The following is a 27,991-nucleotide window of genomic DNA, read 5'->3' as shown; positions in this document are numbered from 1 at the left end:
AGCGAGAGGTGTGGGTGAACTCGAGACGAGAGCCCTGTGAACGCAGGGCACACGAAGACAAACAAGAATTCACATTCAAATTTACACCTATGGACAATTTAGAGTCTTGGATGTCCTAACATGCAGGTTTTGAGTAGCTGGCAAGTAGTACTGGAGTACCTGCGGAAAACCAACGCATGCTCTGAGCCCGAGAAGCGATTTCAACCTGGAAAATTCCCACTCGGTGAAAATCGAGTTACAGAGCTCAACCGTAATTTTCTTCGTCTATTCTGATCTCATTTTAAGTGTGTACTCTGTGCATGCATGGAGCCACACTGCCCCGAAGAGGCCAACGTGCGCATAGCAAGTAAAATATTTATTTATCTGTATTTTATGTACTGTATTTGTTTATTTTTATAGCTATTACTTGAGTTTGTTGTCATTTTACTATCTGGTTTTTCTTTCAAGTAATATTTAAATTTGGGTTTTCAAAAATTCAATGATTTAGGGGGAAGGGGGGGGGGGGGTCATACCATCTCACACTTCCACATGATATGGTAGAAAATATGATACCCGAGGTCTCGAGTTAGCCAAGTAAATCCCAAGACTTGTGAAAGTACGAATAGAAGAATTACAAGAAGAGAAATGATGACAAAGAAATAAGTGAGAGATTTATTCACGGTCTGAAAGCAATGCAGGAAAGGCGTGGCAGTGTCAGAATGAAAAGCAAGAGGCTTGAATTTCATATGATATTTGCAAGGTTATTCTGTACTTGACGAAAAGAATAGCTTGTTACTCGTTTAGCGTGTAGTGAAGAATGGGCGTAAGGATAAGATAAGCATTTGAGTTTGGCAATTGAATAAATAAGTTTGGAAATCAATCAAACAAATGATCATTTTTGTTAATCATGATTTCAATATCAATTAAAAAATAATCCTTGTTATTTTTTTCAAATAATCTTTTTTTCCCCCATACGTTCCGAGCGCCATTACTTAAAGTAACTCATTACTTAATTTATTCAGCGTACACCTTTGGTTGAGATTTGAAAAATGTATAGCACTTCATAAGTGAAAAAGGCCACCACCTAAATAAATTCTTGCCACAATGACAACCTGAGGATGAATTTGCACTTAAAATGATGAGATAAACAACAGTGATGCTCAAGAAATGCAAAGGTTCAACAACTTCATATACATACCATGGCTTGCTTAGAACTGTGCAAAGATATTTCTGTCACGCTTGACCTTGAGACAACATTGCAGGGTGACTCTCTTCCTTATTGGACATTGCGCCCCCCTCCCCAGCCCACCCCACACACACACACCTCTCCATTCTCTTTTAGGTGGGGAGGTGACCTTGGACTTCTGCTCACATCCAGCTGCTCCTGATGCCAGCCGGCCAGCCAGTGGATGGCACGCCTGCTGGGAACAGTGGCAGCTTTCGGGGCAAAAGGATCATCTCCTTGATGTCCACCAAGGCGCTGTCGCCGGATAAGATTTTCAAAATGAAACATCACATCTTGGGAGGAGGTCGCTCACTTAAGATGTCAGAGACACCTCAACCTATTAGATCAGCGAACAACATCAAAGCAAGCCGCAGGAGCACGGAAAGAGCCCTGAGCCACAGTAATAACCCAAACAAACATCCTTCCATGTCTCTTTTGCAGGAAGAAATAGACTAATATAGATCAATAAAAAGCTCACACAACACTTTTTTTCATAACTTGCACTCATACCATTAGATTCAGAGTGTCACCTTTTCACTTACTGTGAAGATTTTTTTTCCTGAAATGTCAAATATTACCAGGCTGCAAAAATATTTATTGGCCTTCAGCAAAAAAAAAAAAAACAACGGATAGTATATTTGAAAGGCTTTGAAGCAACAATTGCATCGTGTTTTTACCTCTGGTCTAATGCTGCCTCCCTGTGGTCAAGTGAGGTACTGTCTCACCCAGTGTGACTGATGCCTCGGTGGCTAAATTAAAAAAAAAACACACACAATTTAATTTAACGTATCATTTCCATTCTTATTTGTTTCTTAATACAATCATCAAACACGCATGACCGTATCGGCTCAAATGAATCCTCTTATTTGCAATTACTGTATGATGTCATTTACACTATAACACTACGTTGATGTAAATCGAAGCATATTCAAACAAAGACTTTACCTGCCTGCCACAGCTACTCACGGGGGAGATTAGATGTAGCTAATTACCAGAATAACTATATAGATAAACAAATGCAGTAAATATAAGATTGGGGAATGTGGTGGATCAAGGATATGGTGTTTAATGCATGAAGGTAAAAGTAAAAAAAAAAAAAAAAAACGAATAGAATTGTGGCTGTGTGGTTAAGCACGTTAAGTGAGCACATTTACATTCAATAAGAGTTTAAAAAACACTGTAGTTGAATTATTAACATTAAAAGGTGAGTCTTTTAGTAGTCTTGGCTTTTCATATTTTTTCCCATGCCAAATTGGGAATATATCTATGGCAACGGATATTAAATTTGTTTACATTAAGAAGTTGAACTGTCATGGCTGAACATGAACTTATAAAATACAAACTACATTTTTACACGGTTGAAAGGCTGACATTCGTTTTATTAAACAGATTATTTCGAAAAGAAAACGAGTGTCATGTATAAATTGACAGTAAATGCACGAACATCCAAATTTGCACCGCATATATACATAGTATATAGTACAATAAGCGAAACACATTGATTGAAACTGCCAGTGAGAGTTTGATCGTGGCAGCATCTCAGTGACTGATTATGATGGGCCAACAAGTCTTCATGAATTTGTCACACCAGCGTTTCAGGCAGTGCATCTCCACTGTTTGTCGACAGGATCTGCCAAATATGGCCGTTTGCTTTCCCAGAGGCTCGTTCTGGTACAGTTCTAGTGGGTCTACTCTGAGTCTGGGGTTGGCGTGCCAGACTGATGGAGGGCGTGGAATGAGAAACACGCATTTCAACAAGAGGTCGTAACAGACAATCTCCTTGATCTGTAAGGATGGGATGGACAGGGCGTCTCGTCCCGTCTGGCAGGTTGTCTGAGCTGAGGGCTCCGGATTGGCTGGTGGGTACCCGATGTAATGAAGGTAATGGTTGCCTAGGTCCCGTCTGGTCGTGCGGGCGGTCGCCGCTGCTGCTGCGAGCCACCCGTAGGTGTGGCCTGCCTTGTGAAGCATCCAATGAGATTTTGGTCGGGCTGACGGGCAGCTTGCTGTTACCTTGGCGACCGCTCAGCCCTTCTGATGATCCAAATGACTTCCATTCAGACATGTCTCTTAGGGAGCCTGAGAGAAAACAGACGTTGGACATTTGAAGGTTGCATCTTCTTTGTCCTTTGATGATTACGAATGCAGTGCAACCTCGTTATCCAAAAGGAAGTGACAGAAAAATAAATTATCCCCCTTATAGAAAGGCATTCAAAACAACATGTGAAGGTGAAAGCGTGCAAAGCGAGTTGACACGTGGAAGGAAAATTCATGACGTCACTGACGTCACCGACGGCTCGTCTATCATCACCTTAGCGGTGAGTACAAAAAAATGTGTCATTCAACCCCATATTTTGGCATACATCTGTCACAAAAAAGGCTGAACACACGTGCAGGGTTAAAACTTTTGATGAGTTCCGAACTGAGCTCTCGTGAGGTATGCTGAGCTCTTGCGCGCTGAATAATGTCTGTCAATAATGTGTTCTCAGTCCATCTTTTGGAAAAATGTGTCAAAACAAATACAAAAGGCAATATATGCACATGTACGCTTGAACGGAGCTCACGTGATGTGAGGAACTCTGAAGCTTTGCGCAAAACAACGCGTTTTTTTACAGAATTTCCCAAGTGTACACGCATTCAGAGGTGCCAGTCTATTTGTTATGTTAGCTACGGTGCACTGAGCCGATGAAAATGTGTAGGCCATGAGCATATTACCATTGATGTCAAGGTCAATAACATTCTTGCTGAAAAGTGGATGCCAGGTGTCCCAGAAGTGATCCTCCGAGGCCTCTTCTAGCACATAGACAAAAGAGAGAGCGAGACTAATGACCGTGCCTAAGTGAAACATAAATACTTCTGCCGTACCTCTAATTATTCTACACGAGAGTATAATTATAGTTTACTTCACAGCATGTTGGGAGCAGAGTCATTTTAGACGAAGCGCAAAGCGACTGCCACAATGCCATTAATCTCGGTTATAAAAATGTTGCCAGAGCCTAATGTGAGCTGCTTTCGCAAACGCACACATGCCACACCAACTGCCATTCACAGCTGGAGAACAGCAGCACACCTGAATTCAACGTTACCTGTCGTAAAGGTAGTTGGCGAGTGTCTCGAAGTGCGCTCGTAAGCGGGCGCGTCGCCACTTTCCGACAGCGGCTGGTCGTCCTCCAGCAGCAGGAGTCGATCGGACAGGACGGGAGAGCTGTTGTCGTACGGGGACGCCTCGCCGCTGGACATGGACTCATTGGAGGAGCATCGCTCCATCGGGGAGGACTCACGCGGTGACACCAGCCTTGAATCGCTGAAAGAAAAAAAAAGATGCATGGATGGATGCTATGTGTGATTGAGCCCATTATGAGAGACAATCGGAGCCTGGGTGACACTCACGAGTAACACGTATCCTTCCGCCGCAGCAAGTAGTCGACAACATCAGGATCTGTTTCTAGGAGACTGAGCAGTACCTCATTCTGCAGCTCTGCAGGAACCTGAAGGTGAATGCGGTCATGTTGTTGCTACGTTATGCTTCATTGTTCATTTGAATGTGAATGTATTTTCATAGTTAGTCACGTGTTAAAGGAGTCAAGACTTCAACCTGAATCTACTCATCAAAGGTGAACGTACCGACTTGGCCCGAATATAAGACGACCCTGATTATAAGACGACCCCCTCTTTTTCAAGACTCAAGTTTGAAAAAAAAGACTTTTTGAACACCAAATTCATTTTCATGCAGAAAATAATTACAGTACATCTGAAACAAATGGTTACAACAATATATTTGAGAGAAAAAGCATTTTATTTTGCCTGAATCTTCGCCGAAATTCTACTTTGTTTTTCGGTGACCATCAAAGTGTACTCGTTTCCATTTCATTAGGTGCCGGCGCTCCATTAAAACATTCCGCTCGCTCGATAGTAAACAGTTTACAGTGAGCGTTGACTTACCAGGAACAGAGAGTCACAGGAATTGATCATGGTTTGGAGCACGCTGATGATGGCGTTGCTCTCCTCGGCGCGGGCTAAACTCTGAACAGCAAACTCCTTGTCAGAGTTTTTTTGCTTGTGCAGAAGGTTGGGTCCCAGGATGGTGGCTAAATTGAGTGAGGTCATCTTGTTTCCTGGTTTCTGAGCAGATCAACGACAGAGTTTGGGCACTATTATTCAGGATGATGACCACATTTTCAAACATTAACAGGAGCCATGAATAACGGCGCGTACTCACGGGTTATTGTCAATGACAAGGCAACTTGGACCCTCTCTCTTAATTGGCAATGTTTTCTCCATCCGAAATGATTCATTAACCATGATGTTTAATTCACAAGCACACATCCCCGCGACATCTTCCACAGAGGTTAATTACTGACAATGTAATGACGCTACACTGTTCCGCCACCATTCATTTCCTGCTAATCAGTAACTGTGACATTGACCTTCTTTTAGACAAACAAGTACAAGCGCAGATTGAAAGTGATGATGAAATGTGCGCTCACCCTCCACAAGGTGCAGCGGCATAATCAATTCAAAAAAGGCATCCTTTTTTTTTATCATTTTGAGAAATAATCGCCTCCCAAAACAGCTCTCACTGTGACGCAGCTACATAACACATGGTGGGAGTCATGTCATAGTCAAGACAATTCCAACGTATTGATTTTTTATTCCCCAAAGAGAGGTGTTGATTTTTTGGGGGGGAGTGGGGGGGGGGTATCTTTTTTTTTTTTAAGTGGACAGTAAACTGTGTGATTAGACCTTGTCTGAAACAACAAGAACAATCTTATGACAGTCATCATTAATATGGACACTAGTTGACTTTACAATATGGGTATAGCAGTCCGACAGTGGCACTCAAAACTTTATTCATTCATTTTCCGATCCGCTTATCCTCACAAGGGTCGCGGGGGGTGTTGGAGCCTATCCCAGTCGTCTTCAGGCAGTAGGCGGGGGACACCCTGAACCGGTTGCCAGCCAATCGCAGGGCACACAGACACAAACAAGCATCTGCACTCACACTCATGCTCAGGGACAATTTTGAGTGTCCAATCACCCTCCATGCATGTTTTTGGAATGTGGGAGGAAACCGGAGTACCCGGAGAAAACCCACGTAGGCCCAGGGAGAACATGGAAACTCCACACAGGGAGACCGGAACTGGGCTTGAACCACTGGGCCGTGGGCCGCCTCCAAACTTTATTATGTAATTTATTTTAGAGTCAAGTTCTGTTTTGGGTTTTATTTGGGTGAACAGGTGTACCTAAAAAAAAACTGGCCAATGGGGATTGAAATCACGGTGTCGAGCCTGGAATAATGTTAGAATTGTTTCAAATAATGCTTCCGAGCTAAGGTCAGGGATTTAAATTTGGGTTTCAAGCTGGGGTTTGTTTTGTTTTTTTTTATAGTACCTGCTCCTCCACAATTACTACAAATTTGAAACCAGGAGTGCCTCTTTACCTTATGTCCCTCCTCATCTAGCATGTCTTCAGCATGTGCAGCCACGGCGGACAGCAAACAGAGGAGGCGATGCAGCGTGTCACAATTGCAAGGAGGAAGCAAGAACATCAAGAGCTGGATGGCCTTCTGTTGCTCTGCCCGCTCCAACACTGCATTGTCAGGACAGAAAAAAGACGGCAATGACTGACGCCTGCTTTGTCGTCCTATTAGATGCGTATGCCAGTGCGCGCGTGTGCCTCACACGCTGTGTTGACGAATGTCGTGTAGAGCTCTCTCGTCAACAGAGGGTCGGGCATGTCGCGGAGGAATTCTTTCAGCAATGCCGCCACATCGTGAACGCTGTGCTGCTCATCCAAATGCAGCTCCCAGCCCTGATCCAGCTCTTCACGCATCTGGGGGGGGGGGGGGAAGAACACAAACAATACACACATTGCTGCTGCTGGAGTGGTGTGGGTAGTACATGTTAATTAATTGACTTCTCACCTGCCTCACCCTCTTCTTGGAACTCCCCACACGGAAAATTCCCACTGTCTGTAAACCTACGCAGAGATGATAGCAGTCTCAGACATGATTCATGGAGGGGAGGGGGTGGGGGGGGCAGGGGGGGGGGATCAAGAATAAAGGAATCACCGGAGGGGCTGAGCCATGTGGCAACGAGCAATTCAATGCCCCCCCGCCCACACACACACTCAGGTTGAATCGTAAATATATCACAAACTTGGGTCCCAAAATAGTTTTGAATCGTTTCAAACTCATCTTACAACAACTCACTTAAGAATAGGATTTTAAAAGCAAACCAACAAAAGGTAAAAAATAAAAATCAGTAACTGAAGTGTGTTCCTCCCAATAAAGCCTCAGTTGAGATGAATGACTTCAAGATACTCTACTTTCTTGATTCCAACGACTGTACCATTTTCTTATTTCGACCGGGCTTTGGTGCCATGTTAGAGTGCTTCAGAAAGAGCACAAAAATGAATGAATTTCCAGCAAATGGCTCTGGATCAGTTCCGCGGGACAAAAAATATATATACCAAAAAGTCAATCTGGGAATAGCAAAGTGCAAATATGTGAGGGATCGTCTTCCGCGATGCTTCACATTTAGGTGAAGAGTACCGTGGTTTTCCAGGTGCTGGCAGCAGAGTTCCACCACCTTGGGCACTTGGGGGTACATGGGGTTTAGGCTCAGCTTTTTGTCGTGCCTCTTCTTCCTGTTTTTGCCCGTCGCCTCCACTGGCAGAGACAATTGGAGGGCCTCCAAGAGCTGCGACTGGTTATCGTCCAGGTCGGTGATGCAGTCCACCGACACGCCGCCCTTTAAATGGAATGGGTGACAATAACACCGTACATTTTTTGTTTAATTAACTTAATATCAGACATTCCATATAATAAATTAAGATGTTGAGTATTTTTAATTTTCCCAATTAAAAATATCAGCAAATACGTTTTTTGGGTTTTTTTTTTGTCCTGACTGGCAAAGGGAGGTGTCTGCTTCTGGGAGGGCCACTACTTGAGGAAACATGTATTTATTTTTACACAAGCAATTATAGTGAAGTGTATTAAAATGTAACATACATTATTATGATTATATGTTGTATGCCAGCCTACTTATTTGCTGTGCATTGTGGCTGTGTGGTTGACATATGGCATGTTCCTTATATGTTCATTTAAGGATTTAAATGTTTTATTTTTTTAGCTAAATTTGTCAGTACAATGTGATAGTTTCACTGTTTAGAACATTGAAAGTAAAGGTAATTACAACATTACACCGGTAATTACACCGCTTATTACAAAAAAAAAAATCAAGAGGATGCATTTTACGAGAGCAGAGGCTACTGTTTGAAGATATACGAGATGATTGTGAGGTTTAATCGTACCCTCCTACGCGTCCTTGGAGCTGCGTCGGGCGCTGGAGCGAACGGCGACTTATTGGGACTTTCCGAATTGGAGCTGAGGGACGAGTTGCTGCTCGACAAGTCTTTGTTGGCCCGTTTGAATGTGGAGGTGAAGTGGAGGAAGGACAGCACCAGCTCGGTGGGGTCGCAGTGCTGCTCCTGCGGTGCGTCGTGGCGCTGCTTGTGCGTGCGGTCGTTGCTGATGACCTGCGCTAACGGGATGCTGAAGGCTTGGGGCGTCGCCTCTGTGGGGAAAGACAGTGAGCGGACGGATATGGTAGTTGATGCAGATACCTTTGCCGGGGAGTTGCTGTCTGAATAATAAACAAAACAACATTCTTTGATGCAGGAATGTACAAAATGTTTTGAATGTTGCTTAACGCAACATTTTCATTCATTCTGAATGAGTGGTGCTTATCCTTCAGATTGTATCGAGTGGCATATTTTACATTGAAAAGTGTATTCAACAAGTGTGGGCTGAGGGCGGCACACATTCCCTATTCAGAGTTTGAGAGTACTTAGTGCTTCTGTAAACAAAGGGTAAAAAAAGGAAGGAGGGGGCGTGGCTTTGTCTGAAGAAGAGCTGCAACCAATGGGCTCCCAGATCAGACTGTTTTTGTTTATCTTTCGTGAACTTGAGTGCATTTATAGAGATTCTTTTCAAGTGTATGGAGCCTGGTACGCTCTTAAGTGGAGGGCGGAGGAGGGGCTGAAGTAAATTACATTCCTCAGTGGAGAAAACGCTTTAACATCATGATGTAATCATTTAAAAAATAAATAAATAAAAACTAAAAATAACTACTGTAGATGGGATATAACTGCACTTTGACTCAGCAAATCAGTATCTCAGTATATACTCAGTATATCTATATTTATATATACAGGTATATTATATCTATATTTGTTCTTCTACTTCTTCCTTTCATAACTTTGCTGCTGTGAATTGGGAATTTCTCCATTGTGAGACCAATAAAGGTTTTCTTATCTTATCTTATCTACTTAAACATTTCCTATGGCGCTGGTCCGCGGATCACGTCAGTCTATTGGGCAAATTAAACCCTGGATGAATACAAACACTTTCAGACCTATGGAAAATTCACTCTTCAGTGAGTCTAACGTTTTTTTTTGTCAACCGGAAGGAAGTTAGTGTGCCTATTAAAAAAAAAGAAAAAAAAGGGGGCAAGCAAACGGGATCAGGGCTGTGCAAAACTCTGAATTTCAAAATTCAAAGCAATTCAAATCAATTTAATGGATGAATGTGAATTTGAATTGACTCCACCACACAGGATGTTGAATGGTATTTGAATTTATAATAATAATAATAATGCATTTTATTTAAAAGCACCTTTCATGCCACCCAAGGACACTGTACAAACAATAAGAAAATACAATGTAAAAATTTGTAAACGAGATGTTATATAAAAACAGGACATAAAATCATAAAAACATAGGAAATGGAGGAGCTATGTGTTGTAGGCAATCCTGAACAGGTGTGTTTTTAGTCGGGACTTGAAAGTGGAAAGAGGTGTGCAGTTTTGGAGGTACTTAAACTGCACACTGCAATTTGAATAAGTGGAACTCAATTCTATGCAATTCAGAGAAACTCATCCTCATCACATATCAGGTGTGCTCCGAAACAAAATATCCAAAAGACATAAATAAAGCAAGCTGCTTGTTATGATTCCATGTTCGTGTTGTATTTGGATACATACACATTTATGACATATTTTTGAAGAAAAAGGGGTCGTGGCAGCTCACTTGCTTCTTCTTCAGGCTTTTGTGTCAAACAGCGCTGTTAACTGTAAGTGGCATAAGCCTGGACAAAAGTATCTATCAGGGCCCAACCGGGCGTGTCTTAACTTCCGTGCTACCAACAGTGATGTGAAAAAGTGCGACACAAAAAGCCTGAAAAAGAAGCACGGAGCGAGAGAGGTGAATAATCTGACTGCAGAGCAGTGGCGAGATGTTGCACAACACCGCGACATAAGCCTTTTATTCAATTGGCACCGAGTCATAAGCATGGAAGAATCAAGTGTACTCAAGGGTACAAAAGTACTCCCATTAAGCGTGTATCCAAAATAGTATTTCACACATATTACCTCTGTCTTTACTCTTCTCCTTGGAAAGTGAATCCAATTTACGCCTGAGCGACTTCTTGTATTTGTGGCCATCTGAAAAAAGGTGACAAACACAAAAACAACACTTTTAATCTGCCTTTTTCTGTGCCCGTTGCTTTAAAGGGCAAAACAAAACATGTAGTATCAGAACGGAACTCTTCGAACAGTAACACGCAGGAATGAGTTAGATGTGCGTGTACATTTGGGAATGGTGACGTGGCAGCCCAGGTTGCGATCGCGAAAGAGTCGCCTGAAGGCAACGTCCTGCAGACGAACCCTCTCCAGCTCGGAGAGGCTTTGCAGCGGGACGGGCTTCAGACCCACGGAGCGTCCAGACACACTGTTCCATGTGAAGCTTCCCTGAGGACACACGCACACACAGATATTAGAAGACATTAAAAGGAACTGAAATAAATTTCCCCAAGACCCAATTACACAATTTGTACGGGGATAATTTGAGTTTAACTGGATCGAGGCATAGTACAAGTGGCGTGACAGCACTTTGTTCGCCAAGAGGCGATGTGTCGCAGGGGGCTGAGCATTTACTAATGATGCTAATGAATTCCACTGGAGCAATATGATGGTTGAAAATGCCATGCAAGTGAATAATGACAAAAATAATACTTTGAAAGGAACACAGGAAATTGATTGTTTTTTTTTTCAACGGCGGTATGCGCTGCAAACAAAGCAGCAAGTGAAAAGTGGCTGCGGTCAAGGCCTAAAAAGCAAAGCATCTCCAGGGAGGTGTCCCAGAATTTCACATTCGTGTACTCTGGACTTCAGGAAGTACTTGAGCGCAATTACTATTAAGACTGACTATCTTTGAACAAACTTTTTGGAGCCCAAGGAAACGGAGGTACAGCTTTTGGACACAGGGAATCTTGGTAAGGGTCAAATATACCAAAATTTGGCGTGAACTCAAGGAATCATGAAAATCTACTTTTTATTGCTTGCACCCTAATCGTAGGGTCTTGGGTGTGCTTGCCCACCTATCAAGAAAGACATTTAACAAGCAAGAAAATGTTATCCTCCTCGAAAGAAAATGCATCTGTGATCGAGCAGTTCTGCAGTGAAAAATAGTTTGATAACTCAACAGAGCGACAAACCCGCTAACTTGGCAACACCGAGTTGGTGCTCCCTTTGTCGGATTCCCGAGGTACGCCACAAGTCGTCATGGTGACGAAAGCTGCGCAAGCAATTGCATGAGAACCTGCAGGCAGAACCTGCCGCCAAAACGGAGCGATTTGAACCGAAGTGTGACTTGTAGATGTTAAGTGTGCTGCAATCTTAATCCTTTGAGTATTTTGAAAAAAGTCAGAGACCTGTGATTAGGAAACTGTTGCGGGAAAATTGCATCATAAAGCTGCAAGTCTACAATTCAACAACATCCTCTGGATGAGCGGATTAGAAAATGGATGGATGGAAGTATTGTGGTTTCTGAAGGCCAAATCATTAAACATCTCTTGTTGATTTTTTTTTTTTAACCATAATCACCACTTTCCTAATCCTCAACAATTCTTGACCCTCCGAAGTTATAATTATCCATCACACACTATGAAGAGCTTGAAAAGGTAGATGATAGTCTGCGAACCCGATGATGGCATGAATCATTTTCCTGCGTCACACCCCAGCTGAAGACATTTTACTCAAACGGAAGTGTGTTCACAGAAGCGTACCTCTGAAAACACACGTGCACAGTTGTGAGTGCAAACGTCAACGTTTGAATACAAAAGCGACACACGTAAAAAAAAAAAAGGCGAAGGTGGTGTTTCGCGCCAACGACGGCTTCAATAATCTGAAGCACAATCCTCAAACTTGTCCAGCATCACCGTGCTGCAGATTACGGCTGCCTTGATCCGTCCAGCGCAAGTCAAGATAATCATATGAGCTGTGTTCCAAAGAGGTTTAGTCGCTCATTATCAGGATAAGGCTTACATTAAAGTGGCTCGCTTCCATTAAATGAGAATTAGGTTCAAGCTACAGTCGCAGGGATCGACGACAACACAACCCGCTGGCAATATTATTATCAGACTGCTGCCAAAGCAAAGCTTCTGCGATGACCACAATAATACACATACAGTCAGTCAACGACTGTTTATCCAGTAAGTGAAAATCCACAACACAGACACGCATTGTTACAGATTTAAACCAAATACAACTCACTCCTCCCCCCAAAGTGCTCCCCTGACCCGCACACTTTTAAACATATGAAAACACATTTCTTAAACACATTGTCACATATTTGAACGCACACGTGCAAAATTGCAACTATTAAATGCAGAGCCAGGACTGTAGATATTGTACAGGGAGACTAGAGTCTGTATGTTAGACACAGGATGTGCTTTTGAGAGGCGAGGCCTTGGGGAGTAACGTCAGCGAGTCTACGTGTGGGTGTCTGGGCGTGAGCTGTGGCCCAGAGCAGCGTGTGTGATCAATTTGTTTGTGTTTTATGATTCAATAAATGAGTAACTCTGGCTCACCTTTCCTACATTTTTTGTAAGCCGACAGTTTCCGATGTTGGCAGAGTAAAATTTCAACAACCGATTAATTGTCCTATTATTAAAAAATACATATTTAACAAATTAAAAAAAAAAACAGCAAGAAACTTTGACAAAAACCAAAACACATCTCCAACGGTATCGGTTGAAATCTTGCATTGCATCTTATTCGGTTGTGCAAGTTTAATGTTTGGGTTGCAAAGTGTTGTGCAAGTCCTTTCTTTGACTCAATTTGACATCACGCTCCACGCGTGGAAGCACCTGTGATGCAAGAGCAAGAAAGTTACCCGCAGGTGTTGTCAGGAGCACTTCTACCTTTTTTCATTCAAGGTCAATCATGTCTGAAGTGTTAGCTTACAAATCCGACTTCTCAATGAACTCCTACTTCTTCATGTTGACCTTGACTTCCACACATCATGCCATGTGTGTGCCTCTTTTTCTGCCATTAGGCAAAACAGGCAAAACAATTACAAACACTCTCAGTAGAGTGCAAAACATTACTAGGATAGAAATGTTAATTAAAAAGGAAAGGTTTAACAGGAGAACGTGTTGGTTTGGCTCAGTGAGTTTCTGCAATCAGCAGCATCTACGCTGAAAAGAACAAGACAGCAGATGGTGAAGCTACAAGTAAACATGCATCCGTCCATTGATTTGCTATGCTGCTTATTTTGTTCAGAGTGCATGAAGACAAACAACCATTCACACTATTATTCACATCACCAATGAGGCAGAACTGAAATATATAATCAGAGTACAGCGGAAGAAGTCAGATGACTTGACCGTGTCATTTTTGAGGATGAGGACACCGTGCATCCAAGTAAACAAGAATGATTACATCTGATGTTTGTCATAGGACAAAGGAGATTATAAAGATTAGGACTGAAAACATGTGCAAAGACAATGAACTAAACACTAAATTGTCCCACCCCCCTGTGTACAAACTTGAAAGGCTTTGGTCAGGTACAATGCAATGTGCAGTTAGTTGGCTAAGTACACCATTGCGCATCTCACGCGAGAAAGGCGAAAACAGCGAAGGGCGGTGAGTGGGGGTTTCATATAACAACATAATAATAATTAAAAACATTTACATCCGGCATGTGGACAAGGGCTTTACGCTGCTGCGGCCAATTTAGAGCGTGACGGCCCAGTGGGATATTTTCCAGACACCCAAAGCTTTGGGCAGATATATTTTTGCAGCGCAACCATGTCGTTATTTGTACGCATAAGAAAAATACTCAAGGCAGTGGTCTCCATTTTTCATTGTCGTAGTATTAGATTAGCAATTGAAAGTTGAGTGTGGCATGTTTTCAGCGCATTCAGCAAACATGAGCGCAGAGTTAGATTTTTCTTGACATGAAGTCTCATTTAATACACATGGGGATATTTTAAATAATTCAAATATGGCAGGGTTTCTAACAACACAACACTCCTCTCTTTGCTTTGTGAAGTTTAGAAAATATATTTGCCGTATTTTCCACACTAAAAGGCGCAATGTATTATGAGGCGCACCCTTAACAATTGGCCTATTTTGTACTTTTTCATACATTGGGCGCACCGCGTTATAAGACGCAATCTACATTGCATCCACTAGATAGAGCTTTGGACATTTGCTGTCTAAACTAAAATAATAAACTCATAGGAGCTTGATTCTTTCCAACTTCCATCAATGATCCGTTGAAACACATTGATCTGTGTATTGGGATTCACTGAGATCGTGTCTCAGCAGCCAACATACAACAGTGCAGGTAATTGTATTCCACTGACCACGAGCTGGTGAACCTTTCCTTGGCTAAAAGAGAGCACTTAACCCCAATTAAAAGGCTTTGTTGGGATGCAAAGCTTTTCTTGGAACACAATGACAGGAAAGCTTGGAGGCAGTTTATACAATATGGGCAGATCGAAGCATGCGATAATACTGAAGAAACACACTTGAATTGCATTCAGAAGGGTGGTGAGTGGTCCCCAGTGCTCAGGAAGCCATTCAATGGAGCTTGACTTTGATTTCCTTTTCCCTGCATATAAATCTCATTTTGGGTGGTTTTTAACTCTTTCACAAAAATAGCTTTCTTTTCTTTTTTTCAGTAAAAAAAATGTAGAATTAATATTATTCACTTGGGAGCTCAAATACACAACTCTTTCGTGACATTCTAGACCCCCCCCCCTCGAAAGATAATTAATATTACTAAATTAATTACTTTGGAACTTTGACCTGTACCTGGATGCACTCTACATTTACTCCACCGTACCAACACAACAGAAACTGTAGACGCCCAAATAACTGAGACAAACATTAGCGACTTACATGATAAGTAGCGCTTCGTTTCAAACGACGTTCCCCCATTTCGACGACTCCAGCGTGGAACGTTTTCATGAATCATTTTGACACCTCATGACTTAAAACTAAACTTCCCACCACAATACGTAGCGGAGTCATCCTGTTCTCAGTAATGGTCCAAACTCTTGACAGGGGAAGTGCGGTAAGTTCACTGACCGATTTGAGAGCTCCATCGCAGGAGGACTTTAACAAAAGAGTGATAATAATAATTTAAAAAGAGACTTAAGCGGAATAAATCTAGCGACTTTCTCTTAGAAGTGATGTTTAATTTACTGTCAAATCTTAATTAACGCGTTTTCATCGTTCTAATTATTTTTTTCACAGTGAACCTTTACTTCTTCCGTGGATTGGCGGGGCTGCAAACGCATCAATTCCCATGAGCCTCCGCTCCGGTTACTATGGAGATGAAGCAAGCGTGAGTTAGACCCGGAAGAGAGAGAGAGAGCGAGAATCAAAATCTAATAATATTGCGCAATTTAGACATTTAACAATTCGTTTTTGTTGCTTGAATTTTGAAAAAAATATACGTCATTGGGGTAAGCACTTTAACATATGTAGCCAGGTTTTATGGAGTATTGGTCATTGTGGGTCTAATACATACACAATACCTCTGTAAAGGTGAATCGTTTGATCTTACTCAGAGAGCAAACTGTAAGAGTACAGTGAAATCCTAATAAATCCATGACGGGTAATACACGCACCCACTGGCAGGTTAACCCTGTTATGCCCACACTTTCAAAGCAGACACTGTGATCTGGATACAGTTCACGGCTGTCATTTTAACGGCCTGTGACTTGACACGCTGCAGATAATAATCTCTTGGGAGCAAACGCAAGATTTGAATGACCTGATTATGACCTCTGTACTTACATATATCCATTCACCCGCTGCCTCAGGACTAGTTGCCATAGCAATGCATTGGTAAATTGGAGGCTTAATTCCGCGCCATGCAAAAAAAAAAGGGCAGTCGACTGTGGGAAGAAATATGGTCCTGCAGGAAAGCGAAGCCACGGATCAAGACGTACTGGCCCACTACGGGAAGCTAGGGCTGTTCTCATATAAACCAGATGACTCTTCCTTTGTTCTAACGTTAGCTCAGGCGACTGAACCCTCCAGCTAGTAAGCACAAGACCCTCTATAACTGCTTCAGACAACAAAGTGTATGCAGAAAAGTGGTGAAGATTGCACGACTGTCTCTGTCCTATGTGTTGTCTTGTGTTATTTTTGTTATTTTGACTTCAAAATGGCGCCGCGAGAGTGGCTGCCTTTCCAGCAGCTCCTATTTTGTTGTTGTTCTACTTCTTCCTTTCATAACTTTGCTGCTGTGAATCTGGAATTTCTCCATTGCGAGACTAATAAAGGTTTTCTTATTACATGCGTGCAATGCATTTCTCTGAGTCACTTTCTCAGACACTTTGCCTATGAAATCCTCCTTTTAGTCACACAGCAATATGACAGTGGCATGACACATCACATGGTAGGGCCCAAATTCAAACTATGTTATTCTTTTGGAGTTCAAAAAAGACATCCAACTTGTTCAAACAATCTTCCCGTGGAAATTAAATGATTCAGTTCCAGAGTCAGTTATCGGAATCATCATCTCCCAGAACAGTACTGGCAGTCTTTTAAGTAACGTAACTTCATTTTGCATTGCGTTTGTCCTCACTAAGGTCATAGGTGAGCCAGAGACTTTCCCAGCTAACTATAACATCCAAGACTGGTCACTAACTACTCGTGGGGCACATTAATAAAAACAAGTGTACACATATTTTATATGCTTGATAAGAATGTGAAAACATTACTTTAAAACGCATTTATATTATTTACAATGTCGGCCTCATGTTTTTGAAGTTCGGGGGTTTCCTGTGTAGCATGTTCCCTCTGTGCTTCCCTGAGTTTTCTTCCCAAAATGTACATGTTCAGTCAATTGAAGAGACTAATTTGTCTGTTAATGTAAATGTTTTTTTTTTCTGTGTGCCGTGCTTGGCTTGCAACCAGTCCAGGTGTCTTGGCCAAAGTCATCTGGGAAAGGCTCTTACTTGAACCTAATAAGCGATATGGAAAATGAGTGAAAACCAAACTATTGTTAAGGACATCTATAAGACGTTTTCTGTAGTATTCATCCATTTCATGAGGATTACGTAAGCGCACCGACTCTGTTCTACTTGCTGACGATTATAAGATGGTCCAGATATCTGGTTTTCATTACAAGCCTATTTATAATGTCAAGGTTCCATTGCACAAAATAAACAGTGTTACCATGAGGACTGGCTGTGCCGAACAAACAGTCTTAAATTATATGCGCGTTACTGCCACAGCAGATTTAGCTCTAATGAAAAGCGGCGCTTGTGTTCATTGCGCTGGATTATAAATCAAAGTTTGTTGTTGAGTTTTTTTTCCCACCCATTTTCGTTGCGGTTAAAAAAAATACAGAGCAAGAACGAAAGTAGTGTATTATTCTGACACTATTATATAAAATGTTGAACTGAAGTTGTTTATGCAACTGCCAATTAAAGTACAGTCCTTCCTTTATATGTGTGTGTAAACAAAGAAATCAGCAATCAAAGGGTTAACTTTTTTTTTTTGTTAGAAATGATTTTGACATGAGAAGGCCATTCTGAGTTACATCCAGCTAAATAGTTGCAAAATGTGTCAGCGTGTTCCCATGCTGTCACACCCCTTTTTGACAAACACCCTCAACACATGGTTTGAATCCGTCTCTCCTGACGTAAACCAGGTCTGCTCTATTGTGAAAATGCAGTCATGTTGCAATGCCTTGACTGGGAAAAAACTCTTTTTTTCATGGGACATGTAGTGATTTTATACTCTTTATATAATATGAATTCCCCACTGCTGATAGTTATTACTGGTTGCATTATCCGTGAGAAGTCATCCCGTACCATGCTACGGCCAACTCTTGTTTGTGTTTATGCCCTGTGAAAACAAAAAAACTTGGGTGAACTAACAGCCTTTGATGAAGTTTGAAGTTGGGCACTCAAACAAAGTATTTTAATAAATAAGCGTTTTCAGAACTGCTGTCCCTTGTATTGCTCCCCCAACTTCAAAATATAAGTAAAAACAGCTCAGCAAATCACTTGAGGAAACAATTAGCTTGCTTTGTTGTGCTAACCAATATTGTTTCGATTAAGATCAATCATGTGTATTTTAAAGTTGTTCCAAATTAAATTACCGTTTTATCCCCCCCAAATACAAGTTGTGTTTTTTATAGTGCATCTGTGTGTGAAAAGTGCTGTTTATTGTTTATATGTTTTTAACTTCCACCACATTTATTAATTTGCTGTAATTTTTTTGCCACATATAATGCTGCTGACTATTCTTACTGCTGTTTATATTCAGTTCCGTGTATCTCTTCTCCCTTAATTCATAAAGTTGTCGCTCCACTGCTGGGTTAACAAAATGATGGTGTTTATTCCAGTACGGTGTAAATAAAGACTACAGTGTTTATGGAATCATGGACACTTGTTTGCTGCATACAGTACAATGTTGTTGACTATTCATGCTGCTGTGCGCCAATAAATGTACAGCTTGCATACATACAATTGTGCTGGCCACGCTAACTTTTGAAGACATACAATGCTACTACCTATTCTTGCTAGCGATGAATGAACTGATATACTGTAATATTTTTATTCATGTCAAGTTGCCTAGTGTAAATACAAATGTACAACATGCTGCCATATCATAATTTAACTAATACAGTCAAGTATTCAACAAAACCCTAATTGTGTGCTATTCATCCGCTCTGAAGATTATAAGAAGCCCCGTTTGTGCTCCCTGAGGGACTTCCCCCATCACTTGTGGAATTCCAAATCAGTCATTTGTTTTCAACCTGTTTTCTATTCATGTAGTATGAACAGACACATATAGTTCCATTAGTTTAACAAAAAAGTTCAAGTTATAGCTCGAGTGAGGTGTCTGACCTGGTAGGATGTGCTCTCCGCTCCATAGTGCCTCATCAGTGCCGGGTCCAGACTCCTGGTCTGCCTCAGTCCGCGTTTGGAGATGGTCCTGGGGCTGATGGAGCAGGAGAAAACGCTGCTCAGGAGTCCCTGAGCTGACATGTTGGTCTTAAACAATCACCAAGCCAGCAACAGCACACAAGACGTGGGCTTCATCTCAGCCACAAGTCCAAACGGAGCCCGAAGAGACGATCAACCACTCATCAGCCTGCACGGGATTACGAAAGAGTCCCCCTCCTCTGCACATGCACTCACTCACCCCCCCCCCCCCCCCCCCAGAGTCTGATTCAGGACCTGAGGCGGAACTTTTTTCCTTCCCCCCCCTAAAGATTTGCAGATAAACAAAGCTCATCCGTCATTTCATCTCAATTATTTCCCCTGACAAAGTGCAATGACAAATTGCAAAAGCTGGCACCAACTACACAAGTATTCCGAATGCGCCCTTGCTGTATTTGTATTGACCACTTGTCCATATACAGTAGTGAAGGCCAGTTTTGACACTAAGTACCACCTAAAAAAAAAGGATCGTGAGCCACTGTAACATTATCCATGCGCTTGGGACATTAGCACTGCGCATAAATGCAGGAGAAAATGCATCACTTCAATAATGATGCAAACGAAATGTTTTGCACAAAAAGAAAAAAACAACTCTCAATATAAACAAAATGATTTTCAAGATAACATCCAAATATTTGGAATTTATACGTAAATTCAAATTTGTGAGTGGTTTTTCTCATTGAGTACCACATTGGACAGATTCAGAAGTCAAACAATTTGGAGTTTCAATGCACATTTTGGGGAGGAAAAAAAATATTAAACATGAGAATTCATATTCTCATTCCATTGAGCATGAAAGCAAAAGCACATTAGCATTAGTTAGATGCTTTGCTTTCTTTGGATCAATTTGAGAAAAAAAAATTAATTGACCAAATTTGGACATACAAGGTTTCCGCCCAATGGTGACAATACATTCTTTTTGTGGTGTTTTGTTATAATGACTATACAGCCATGGAAAAAAAATATGAGACTCCCCTTTTCTCTTCAGTTTGCTGTTTATTTTAAATGTCTAGTGCAGGTGTCACCAACATTTTTGAGGGTGAGAGCAACTTCATGTGTACCGATTGTGTGAAGGGCTACCAAATTGATACACGTCTGAAATAACATATTTGTCCAAAATACCTTCAATAATATGAGGATGTGTTATTTTTAATACTTGATGATTTAAATTGTCAGACTTTGATCGTGTTTCGAAATGTCTCACAGTACTGCCAATGTTTGCATTTTTAAATCATAATTTCTACTAGCAAATCACAATGTCCAGGCACTGGCGGGCTACTCAAGTGGTCTTCACGGGCTACCTGGTGCCCGCGGGCACCATGTTGGTGACCACTGGTGTAGTGCAACTAATGTTTGGTTTGTTTGGACCAATATAATAATGACAACAAAAACAGTGCATCAAAATGGAGACATTTTACATGAGTGCTCTTGAAAATAATCAAATTCACTTCACAGGTTCTTACATCAAAAGCTTTAGCATTGGACTGCCAAACAGGGTGCTTTTAGGCATTCCATGTTTTCTTTTATGTAAATTAGTCCCTTGATCAACTTTTAGTGGCAGCAGACACTAAAATGAACAACAAATGAAATCATAATTTCACATGTACCTGTGACGAGAAAGCAAAGTATAGAGAGTCTCGGTCGGTTAAACACACCTTTGTATTGTCAATCTTTGCTAACAGCCTTTCGAATATATTCTCCCTTTTTTTATATTTCATGACAATCCCTTTCTTCATTGATAAATATGCCATATTTGTGTGGTTCAAAAAAAAAAAATAGAGTACATCACATCATATGTGGAGCCTCAAAGCATAATACATGATTGCAAATTTTCCGCACCGGTCCATGTGCGGTACTCATTCATTGTTGCTGTTGGATGGTCATTTTTTTTTTTTTTGTGATGGTCCATTTTACAGTAGTTGCTTTCTGTTGAGTGATTGTGTGTATAGTGGGCTTGCTCTATACACATTACATGAAAGAAGCGTGTGACGGACATCACGACATAAAGGGAGAGAGATTTATGGTCTTAATATGAGTCAACTTCTTTTACAATGTGACACGTTTATATTCAATGTAGGTTTATGGTGTTAAATATGTACAAATAAGACATGCTAATCACAAGACCAGGGTATTGCTGTTGCCATTTTTTCCTGGGGATGTTCGCTACCACTTTTGTTCAGACCTATAGCAGTACGAGTATTCACTTAGAGTACTCACCCGTCATGAACAAAGAGAGACCTTTCTTTCTGACACCGATGATTCGCTGATGCGTCACACTACCGCAATTATTGATTCCTGGTATCAGTGTTTGCTTTTGCTCATCACTGTTTTTTTTCTTTTTCTACAGGAAAATTGTTTCAGAAACCAAGGTTTCACCCAGATGATTTAAAATACTAAATCCATTATTCCATACTTATTTGTATACAAACACTGTGTGCCAAGAGAATAACAGTTCCGGTTCAGATTGCAATATTTGTGTTGATTTGACTTGGAAATACCGTTTTTCATGAAATGAACCCAGCGGTACTGTAAGTGCTGTACTTCATCAGCAGTATGTGAATTTCACAGTTTGACTTTCTCCCAATTAGGCCTGGACTTGCCTTGAGTGTTATTAGCCACTCAGCATGACAGGAATGTTAGACAGACTTCCACTAGTATACATTCCCACTCCTCTTTGGGCTCCACTGATTTTTTTTCTCTCTCTCTCTCTCTCTCTCTCTCTCTCTCCCCCACACTCCCTGTAGTTTGCAGGGCGCTCCAGATCCCTGGCATGCGATGCCCAGGGAACACGGTCTTCCTGTGGGAGCCTCGGGGAAAGGACCTGTGTGATAACGTGACATGTGAACCGACGCTGTATGGCCGCGATAAGGTTCCATCAGATACACGCGGGTCCACCAAACAGACAGGGGAAGTGGTGATAAGAGGTCGGCTTTGTGTTTGATCCACTTATTTGGCGGTGGCCAAGTTGAGGACTCGCAGCAGATTCTCACTGCACTTCCCACTGTGTCACTTATCAAGAGGGATAAGTGCAGCTTTGACTGCTGCTATTAGGAATACAAAGAAAGGACATAATAATAAGAATGATAACCCCCAATAATCTAATGAGGTTTTCTGCTTGTCATAACAGTTGGACTCCAGTATCATGAAGGATAATGTAACATTGTTGGCAGCCTGCTTTTGGATTCTTCCCAATGAGCGTATTTTTATGTATCCGGGAGGCTGTGTCTCCCCTTTTTTAACTGGCAACATCTAATGCCAAACATTATGCAATGGAAATAAAATGAAAACAACCTGACTACGTTTTTATAGCTTGTCATATTACGGTCGTTTTGTCTGGGTGGTTGTGTGTCACACGCTGTTGAATTCTCGTTTTTTTTTTTTTTGAGTCATTACAGTAGTTTCTTTTGGAAATGGGTTAAAGGAATAATACCACTAGATGGTGCTAATACACTATCTTGAAAGTCAATACGGTTCAGTACATGAATTGTGAATTACAATCGGCTGACAGGTGATGGCCCAAGAGTCAGACCCCCAATTTTAATTTTATTTATTTACAAAAGAGTGTGTCAGAAATGTTCCAGGACCAGCATCTCGAAACATCCAAACCACAATCCAAAATACTTCATGTAATCCTGCAAGGATTCTCCTGTCGTCTTAATGTTGAAATGAAATTGGGAAAGAGGGGAAAAAACGAAAAACAAGGTGCCATGTTGAGTGAATTGGAAAGTTCCTTCAGCGGGGCAAAGTTCTTCTCGGTAGGCAAGGAGCTGTCCGGTGCTCAGAGCATTGTGAGCAGGTGTGTTGCCATTGTGAAGCAGCCACAATTTGTCTTGGCACAAAACTAAGCAAATGGGATCAGATCTCTTGTAGACAAGCTGGTTGATCATCTGAACTACATTAAGTGAGAAAACTCTTTGTCGTTTGGGTTTGGCACGAAGACCTTTTTTTACACACTTTGTACAGTATATCATTTTGAAAATTTAATGGGCATTCTTTTAAAATGTGTTTGTATTTCACTTCTTAAATATCTTTCATTTTCTTAAACATACGGTGTGTTGATAATTTATTTATATTTGATATTTTCTCTCACGATCATGAATTATTAATCTATTCATCAATTTGTATGTTTCCACTCATTCAGCCAATATGTGAGACACTTATCCTCACGCCTGCGAACCTTGTGAGGATAAAGCGGCTCGGATAATGGATGGATGGATTACATTTCTTTGCCTTTTGAGTTGCAGATCACATGCGGTGTTACCTATAGGCCACTTGTGTATGCGCTAAATTAAGCACAGACTTAGGGCAAGCAGCCAAGCATGGCATCAAAGTGCAGTGAACCATCACAAACAAGCGTTGCAAAATGAACACACAAAGTACCACAGAGAGAATGTAAGCAAATGGCTTTGTGCAACGTTGCATTCATCTCTGTTGGCATCCATTTTTGACCTTTTGAAGAATACTTACACAATTCAAAAGCGTCATCACTGACACCGCATTTCCAGCAGATGGTACTGTTTGGAATTCAGAAAGAAGAGTTTTCGTCCTCCAGCAGATGTGTGAACACGTTGCACGGCCATATTCAGTCGAGTGGAGCTATTTCACATCATTTCTTCTCCCCCCCCGCCATCTCTTATATTTCCTATCACATCACATACCCAATAATGGGGTTGAGTAATGGAGGGAGGAAAATGCAATCTCATTGCCAGAAAAATACTTGATGAAACCCCTTTTGAAGCAGCAGTGCATGCGTCAGTGCAGCGCCACGCCATCTTGCGTTTCAAGTGAGCTCGGTGGCCACAAAGTATTGATTCCTCATTTTTCTCCATATCCCGTTGCCGCTGATAGAATTTACTCCAGGCTATCAATGTTTCAAGGAGGCCTCTACCCCTCCCTTTGCACATCAAGCACACACACAGAGAGTGGTTACCTTCTTGTGCAATAGCTGCAGTTATTCATATCTGTATGAGCAGAAGACATGGATGTTAATGGAGATGCAAATGACCAAAATGGCATACTGGACAACAACCTGGAGACGCGCAGGTACGTTGGATGATTCATATTTGGGGGTCAAATATATTTTCTTACTTGTAAGAACCTGTATGCCAAATCAAAGTAAAACCCTTTAGATGGTCTTTTAAAGTTAGTCCAAAAGCTTGTCCAAAAGTTTCAATCAATGACACCATTTGGCATTGTGAATACTTTGTTGATTTTTTACCAGTTCCAGTTGATGTCAAACTTAATGTAAACTAAGAGAATTGTATATGTAAGGTAAGCACATAGCTTTGCCTTGGTCCGCTTAACTTTATACCAACAATGCACAATGTCATTTATGAGTTAATGAATAACATCAGTGATGCGATGTTATAACCCTTTGAAGTGAGTTAGTACACAAATGGTGGAGCAACGTATATAGACAGATAGTTAACAGTAGTCACAGGCATACAATATACATTTTTTTCATCCTTTGCAAAGAATAAATAACAATACTGCAGCTTTGATGAGCTGTGACCATCTACACAAATATGTGAAGTCGAAAGAGCAAGATAATCTTGTGAGGATAAAGCGGATCAGAAAATCGATGCGGATTGATGGATGGATTATTTTTTCCTGACGGCACAAAAATGACCATTCAAGGATGACACAAAACTGCTAAACAGTAGACTAACATTAAGTGCAAGAAATAATGTTACAAACTTATCTCACTCAAATATTATTGAGGAACAATGTGTCTTCGAATGTTAATGGAACACATCCGTGAAGTGACACGCAGGTGCTCCAAATCATCCCCCCCCCTATACTTTATGTAGAATGCACACAAAAAATTGACGTGTGGGTCGGATGATTGCGACCCGAGCATCCAGGGAGCAGTGAGATTGCATGCAAATTCGATTTATATCCACATACGACATGGGTCCGATTTGAAAAAAAATAAATCACGGTTCTTTTCACATTGCCTGTTGTGTTGAGCAATTGTCAGAAGCATTTCATACGTCACACCAGATCTACATATCCAACTGCGGAATGCCATGTTACTGTGTGAAAGTTGCAAAGATATCCCATTTCACGGGGCTTTGAGTCAAAAGCGAATGAATAACAACTCTGATGCACCAATTTTGTGTTGAAAAGAGGCCAGTGTTTGCAAACTGACCTATTTTGGACTGTTTAATGGCTACTTTCCATTTTGATCAACTAATCCGTGACATTACAAATCAAGCTCGACTCGGAGCCCGGCCCGAAACGGCGCGCGGCGTCTGAGTTCGAGCGTTGGCCCGATGACCTTCGCAAGCTTTACACGGGCACATTGATTTTTTTCTCCCACATTACAGCTAATGGTTGGACGCTGTGAATCCTATCTTCCCAGGGGGCAGCAGCAAAGGGGAGGGGCCTGCGCAGCCGTGTTGACACTGATTTGAGGAATGTGATATCCTGTGATCTCATTGACTGAAATTGACCGCCTCCAGTGCATTTCCAGTCTACGGATCGAGCATATTTTTCCAGCTATTCTATGGTTGTTTTGATGCCTGCTGGAATAAGTGTCAACCTTTGATTTAAGGGGCAAACACTGTAGTCTTTGTTGCACTCTGTTACTTGATTATTAACCCATTAAGCAATGATTAATGACCTATTCGGCATACGATGTCTGCCCATAAGAAAAAAAAAAAAAAGATCTGTGCCGTCACCAAATAATGCAAATCGCATACCAGCTTTTTCAAAGACGACCGCAACCTTTAAGTGAGGGCCAAACAGAAACACTCTCCTTATTAAGATGAGGGTTTTTTTCTGCTACCGCGCTCATCATTTTATGCAAATCAGTGCATCTGCTGCTTGCTGTGCATCATAAAATAATGAAAGCGAGAGAAAAAAACCCTGTCTTTTCACTGCTCAAATCTTTGCTGATAGGCTGAAAATACTTTTGTGTAGCACTTCACGGCTCCACCAGCACACAAGTGGAATTAATCAGCACCTTTTGTTTGTTTGTTTGTTTTATCTGTTTACAGCACAGGTCTATTTGCAAGGATTTAACAGCGGAACCTTTAGCATCTGTTCCAGGATGCTGGTAAAGCTCCTGTATTCACAATAAAATGAAACGTTGCAATCATGTCACGTCAAGCGACTGTACAGGAAATATTTGGAGCAATATTTCGACAGTCAAAAAGTAAGACAACCACTGTGCAATAAAATACAAAACCAAAGCAGCACGGTAGCCGAGGGGTTGGCACGGCAAAATTCAGCTACGAGTTTCCAGGTGTGGAGTTAGCATGTCATACAAGTGTAAAAATAAGTTAATCGATGCATAGTAAAGCAACATGATAATGAAAATAATCATCAGCATCATAGTGGTATAAAATGCAAGTATATAAAATGAAATTACTCACAGTTTGATGACATGAGATGACAGTGTTGCATTTACGGAAGCGGACGGAGAGGTTTCCTCATGGTAATCTGCAAAATAAACAAAAAATAAGTTAGCCACTCTCTCGCTATATTTAGTTATTTGCCTTGGAGGTAAATCTTTTCACACTGAACACTAAACACAGTTCCCTTTCCGAAGTATATCCTGAAAGGGGAACTTGAGTCAAAAATGCTCTTAGCCAGAATATTTGTGCCCCTACTATTCTAAACGCTGCATTCTGATTAATATTGCGCTCACGGAATAAGCATTAAGAATATTAAGCAACCGTTTTTCGTCCATATTGGGGTAGACAGTTGTTTTCTTCAGCACCCCGCCCCGGCCCCCTTCTGTTGACTAAACTTGACATCAAAGTGCTCTCGGGCTTGCATTGTGAAAGTCATGAGACCAAAGTCAGAAAGCAGGTGAGCCTTGAATCTCTAAAAGGGATCAAAACAAAAAGCAAAACTTGGATTAATATTTATTCAAACTGGAAATCATATTTTTTTAGCAGGGGAAAAAAAAATCTGAGATTTTATTTTAAGGGCATATCGTCCAGCCCGAACTACTCATTCAGTGTAATAATTTCCATTTTTTGGTCATATGGTTCCCATTGCACTTATTCTTCTTTGCCATCACTGGGGCACTTTTGAAGCTAAAGAAACCAAAATACTTGATGTGCTCCTCTTTTAGACCAAAATGATACACTGACATCTCATGAAAGTACTTATTTAGGTCTATTTCTCACGAAAATGGCATGTTTCCGAATGGTTTGACATTTAGAATTTGGAGGCACGACTGTACACTATAAACTAATTTCACCTCAGCACCGTCGTCACTCAAGCCATTAGAGAATTTTGCCAAGAGGGCTTGCAGCATGACATTGTCGCAAAGAAAAACAAACGAGCCACCCGCCCGCCATACACAACAAGCAGCCCATTAAAGCAGACGAGGCTCATAAGACACGCGCCGGCCTTATTATCCTCATTTTCAACTGTCGCCGTGATGACCCCGAGACAACATGTTAAATGCGGTTCTTAGTCATGTACAATTGGCACAAGGGCGAGTGCGCAGC

General features: G+C 41.4%; 2 protein-coding genes across 3 annotated transcripts in view; both read right to left on the bottom strand.

Moving 5' to 3' along the window:
- Nucleotides 1-27,991, bottom strand: part of gpm6bb (glycoprotein M6Bb) — a 223,063-nt gene that overhangs the window by 753 nt on the left and 194,319 nt on the right. The gene's annotated exons all lie outside the window — the stretch shown is intronic.
- On the bottom strand, nt 1,980-19,703 carry LOC127611795 (rho GTPase-activating protein 6-like). Of its 2 annotated transcripts, none has more exons than XM_052082557.1 (13): nt 19,428-19,703; nt 10,854-11,013; nt 10,636-10,707; nt 8,519-8,781; nt 7,758-7,956; nt 7,128-7,183; nt 6,886-7,036; nt 6,645-6,793; nt 5,147-5,326; nt 4,595-4,692; nt 4,291-4,508; nt 3,920-3,997; nt 1,980-3,283 (listed from the first exon to the last, which is right to left on the bottom strand). In XM_052082557.1, the coding sequence occupies exons 1-13, from the start codon at nt 19,566-19,568 to the stop codon at nt 2,787-2,789; spliced, it is 2,262 nt and encodes a 753-aa protein (XP_051938517.1). In that variant the 5' UTR covers nt 19,569-19,703; the 3' UTR covers nt 1,980-2,786. The 2 variants fall into 2 exon arrangements, with proteins under 2 accessions (XP_051938517.1, XP_051938518.1); XM_052082558.1 differs by lacking the exon at nt 19,428-19,703 and adding an exon at nt 15,454-15,631.

This window comes from Hippocampus zosterae, chromosome 12 (genome assembly GCF_025434085.1).
Source record: "Hippocampus zosterae strain Florida chromosome 12, ASM2543408v3, whole genome shotgun sequence".
In the NCBI taxonomy this organism is placed as follows: Eukaryota; Metazoa; Chordata; class Actinopteri; order Syngnathiformes; family Syngnathidae; genus Hippocampus; species Hippocampus zosterae.
Note: the sequence above shows the minus strand (reverse complement) of the source record. Positions and strands in the feature narration are given on the sequence as shown.

What these genes read in the sequence shown, in the direction of transcription:
- LOC127611795 (XM_052082557.1), bottom strand. Translation starts at nt 19,568, where the DNA reads ATGTCAGCTCAGGGACTCCTGAGCAGCGTTTTCTCCTGCTCCATCAGC. An exon ending in CCTGTGACTCTCTGTTCCTG is followed by an intron (nt 4,693 to 5,146) that starts GTAAGTCAACGC and finishes ATTCACCTTCAG; the next exon opens with GTTCCTGCAGAGCTGCAGAA. An exon ending in CGGAAGGATACGTGTTACTC is followed by an intron (nt 4,509 to 4,594) that starts GTGAGTGTCACC and finishes TTTTTCTTTCAG; the next exon opens with CGATTCAAGGCTGGTGTCAC.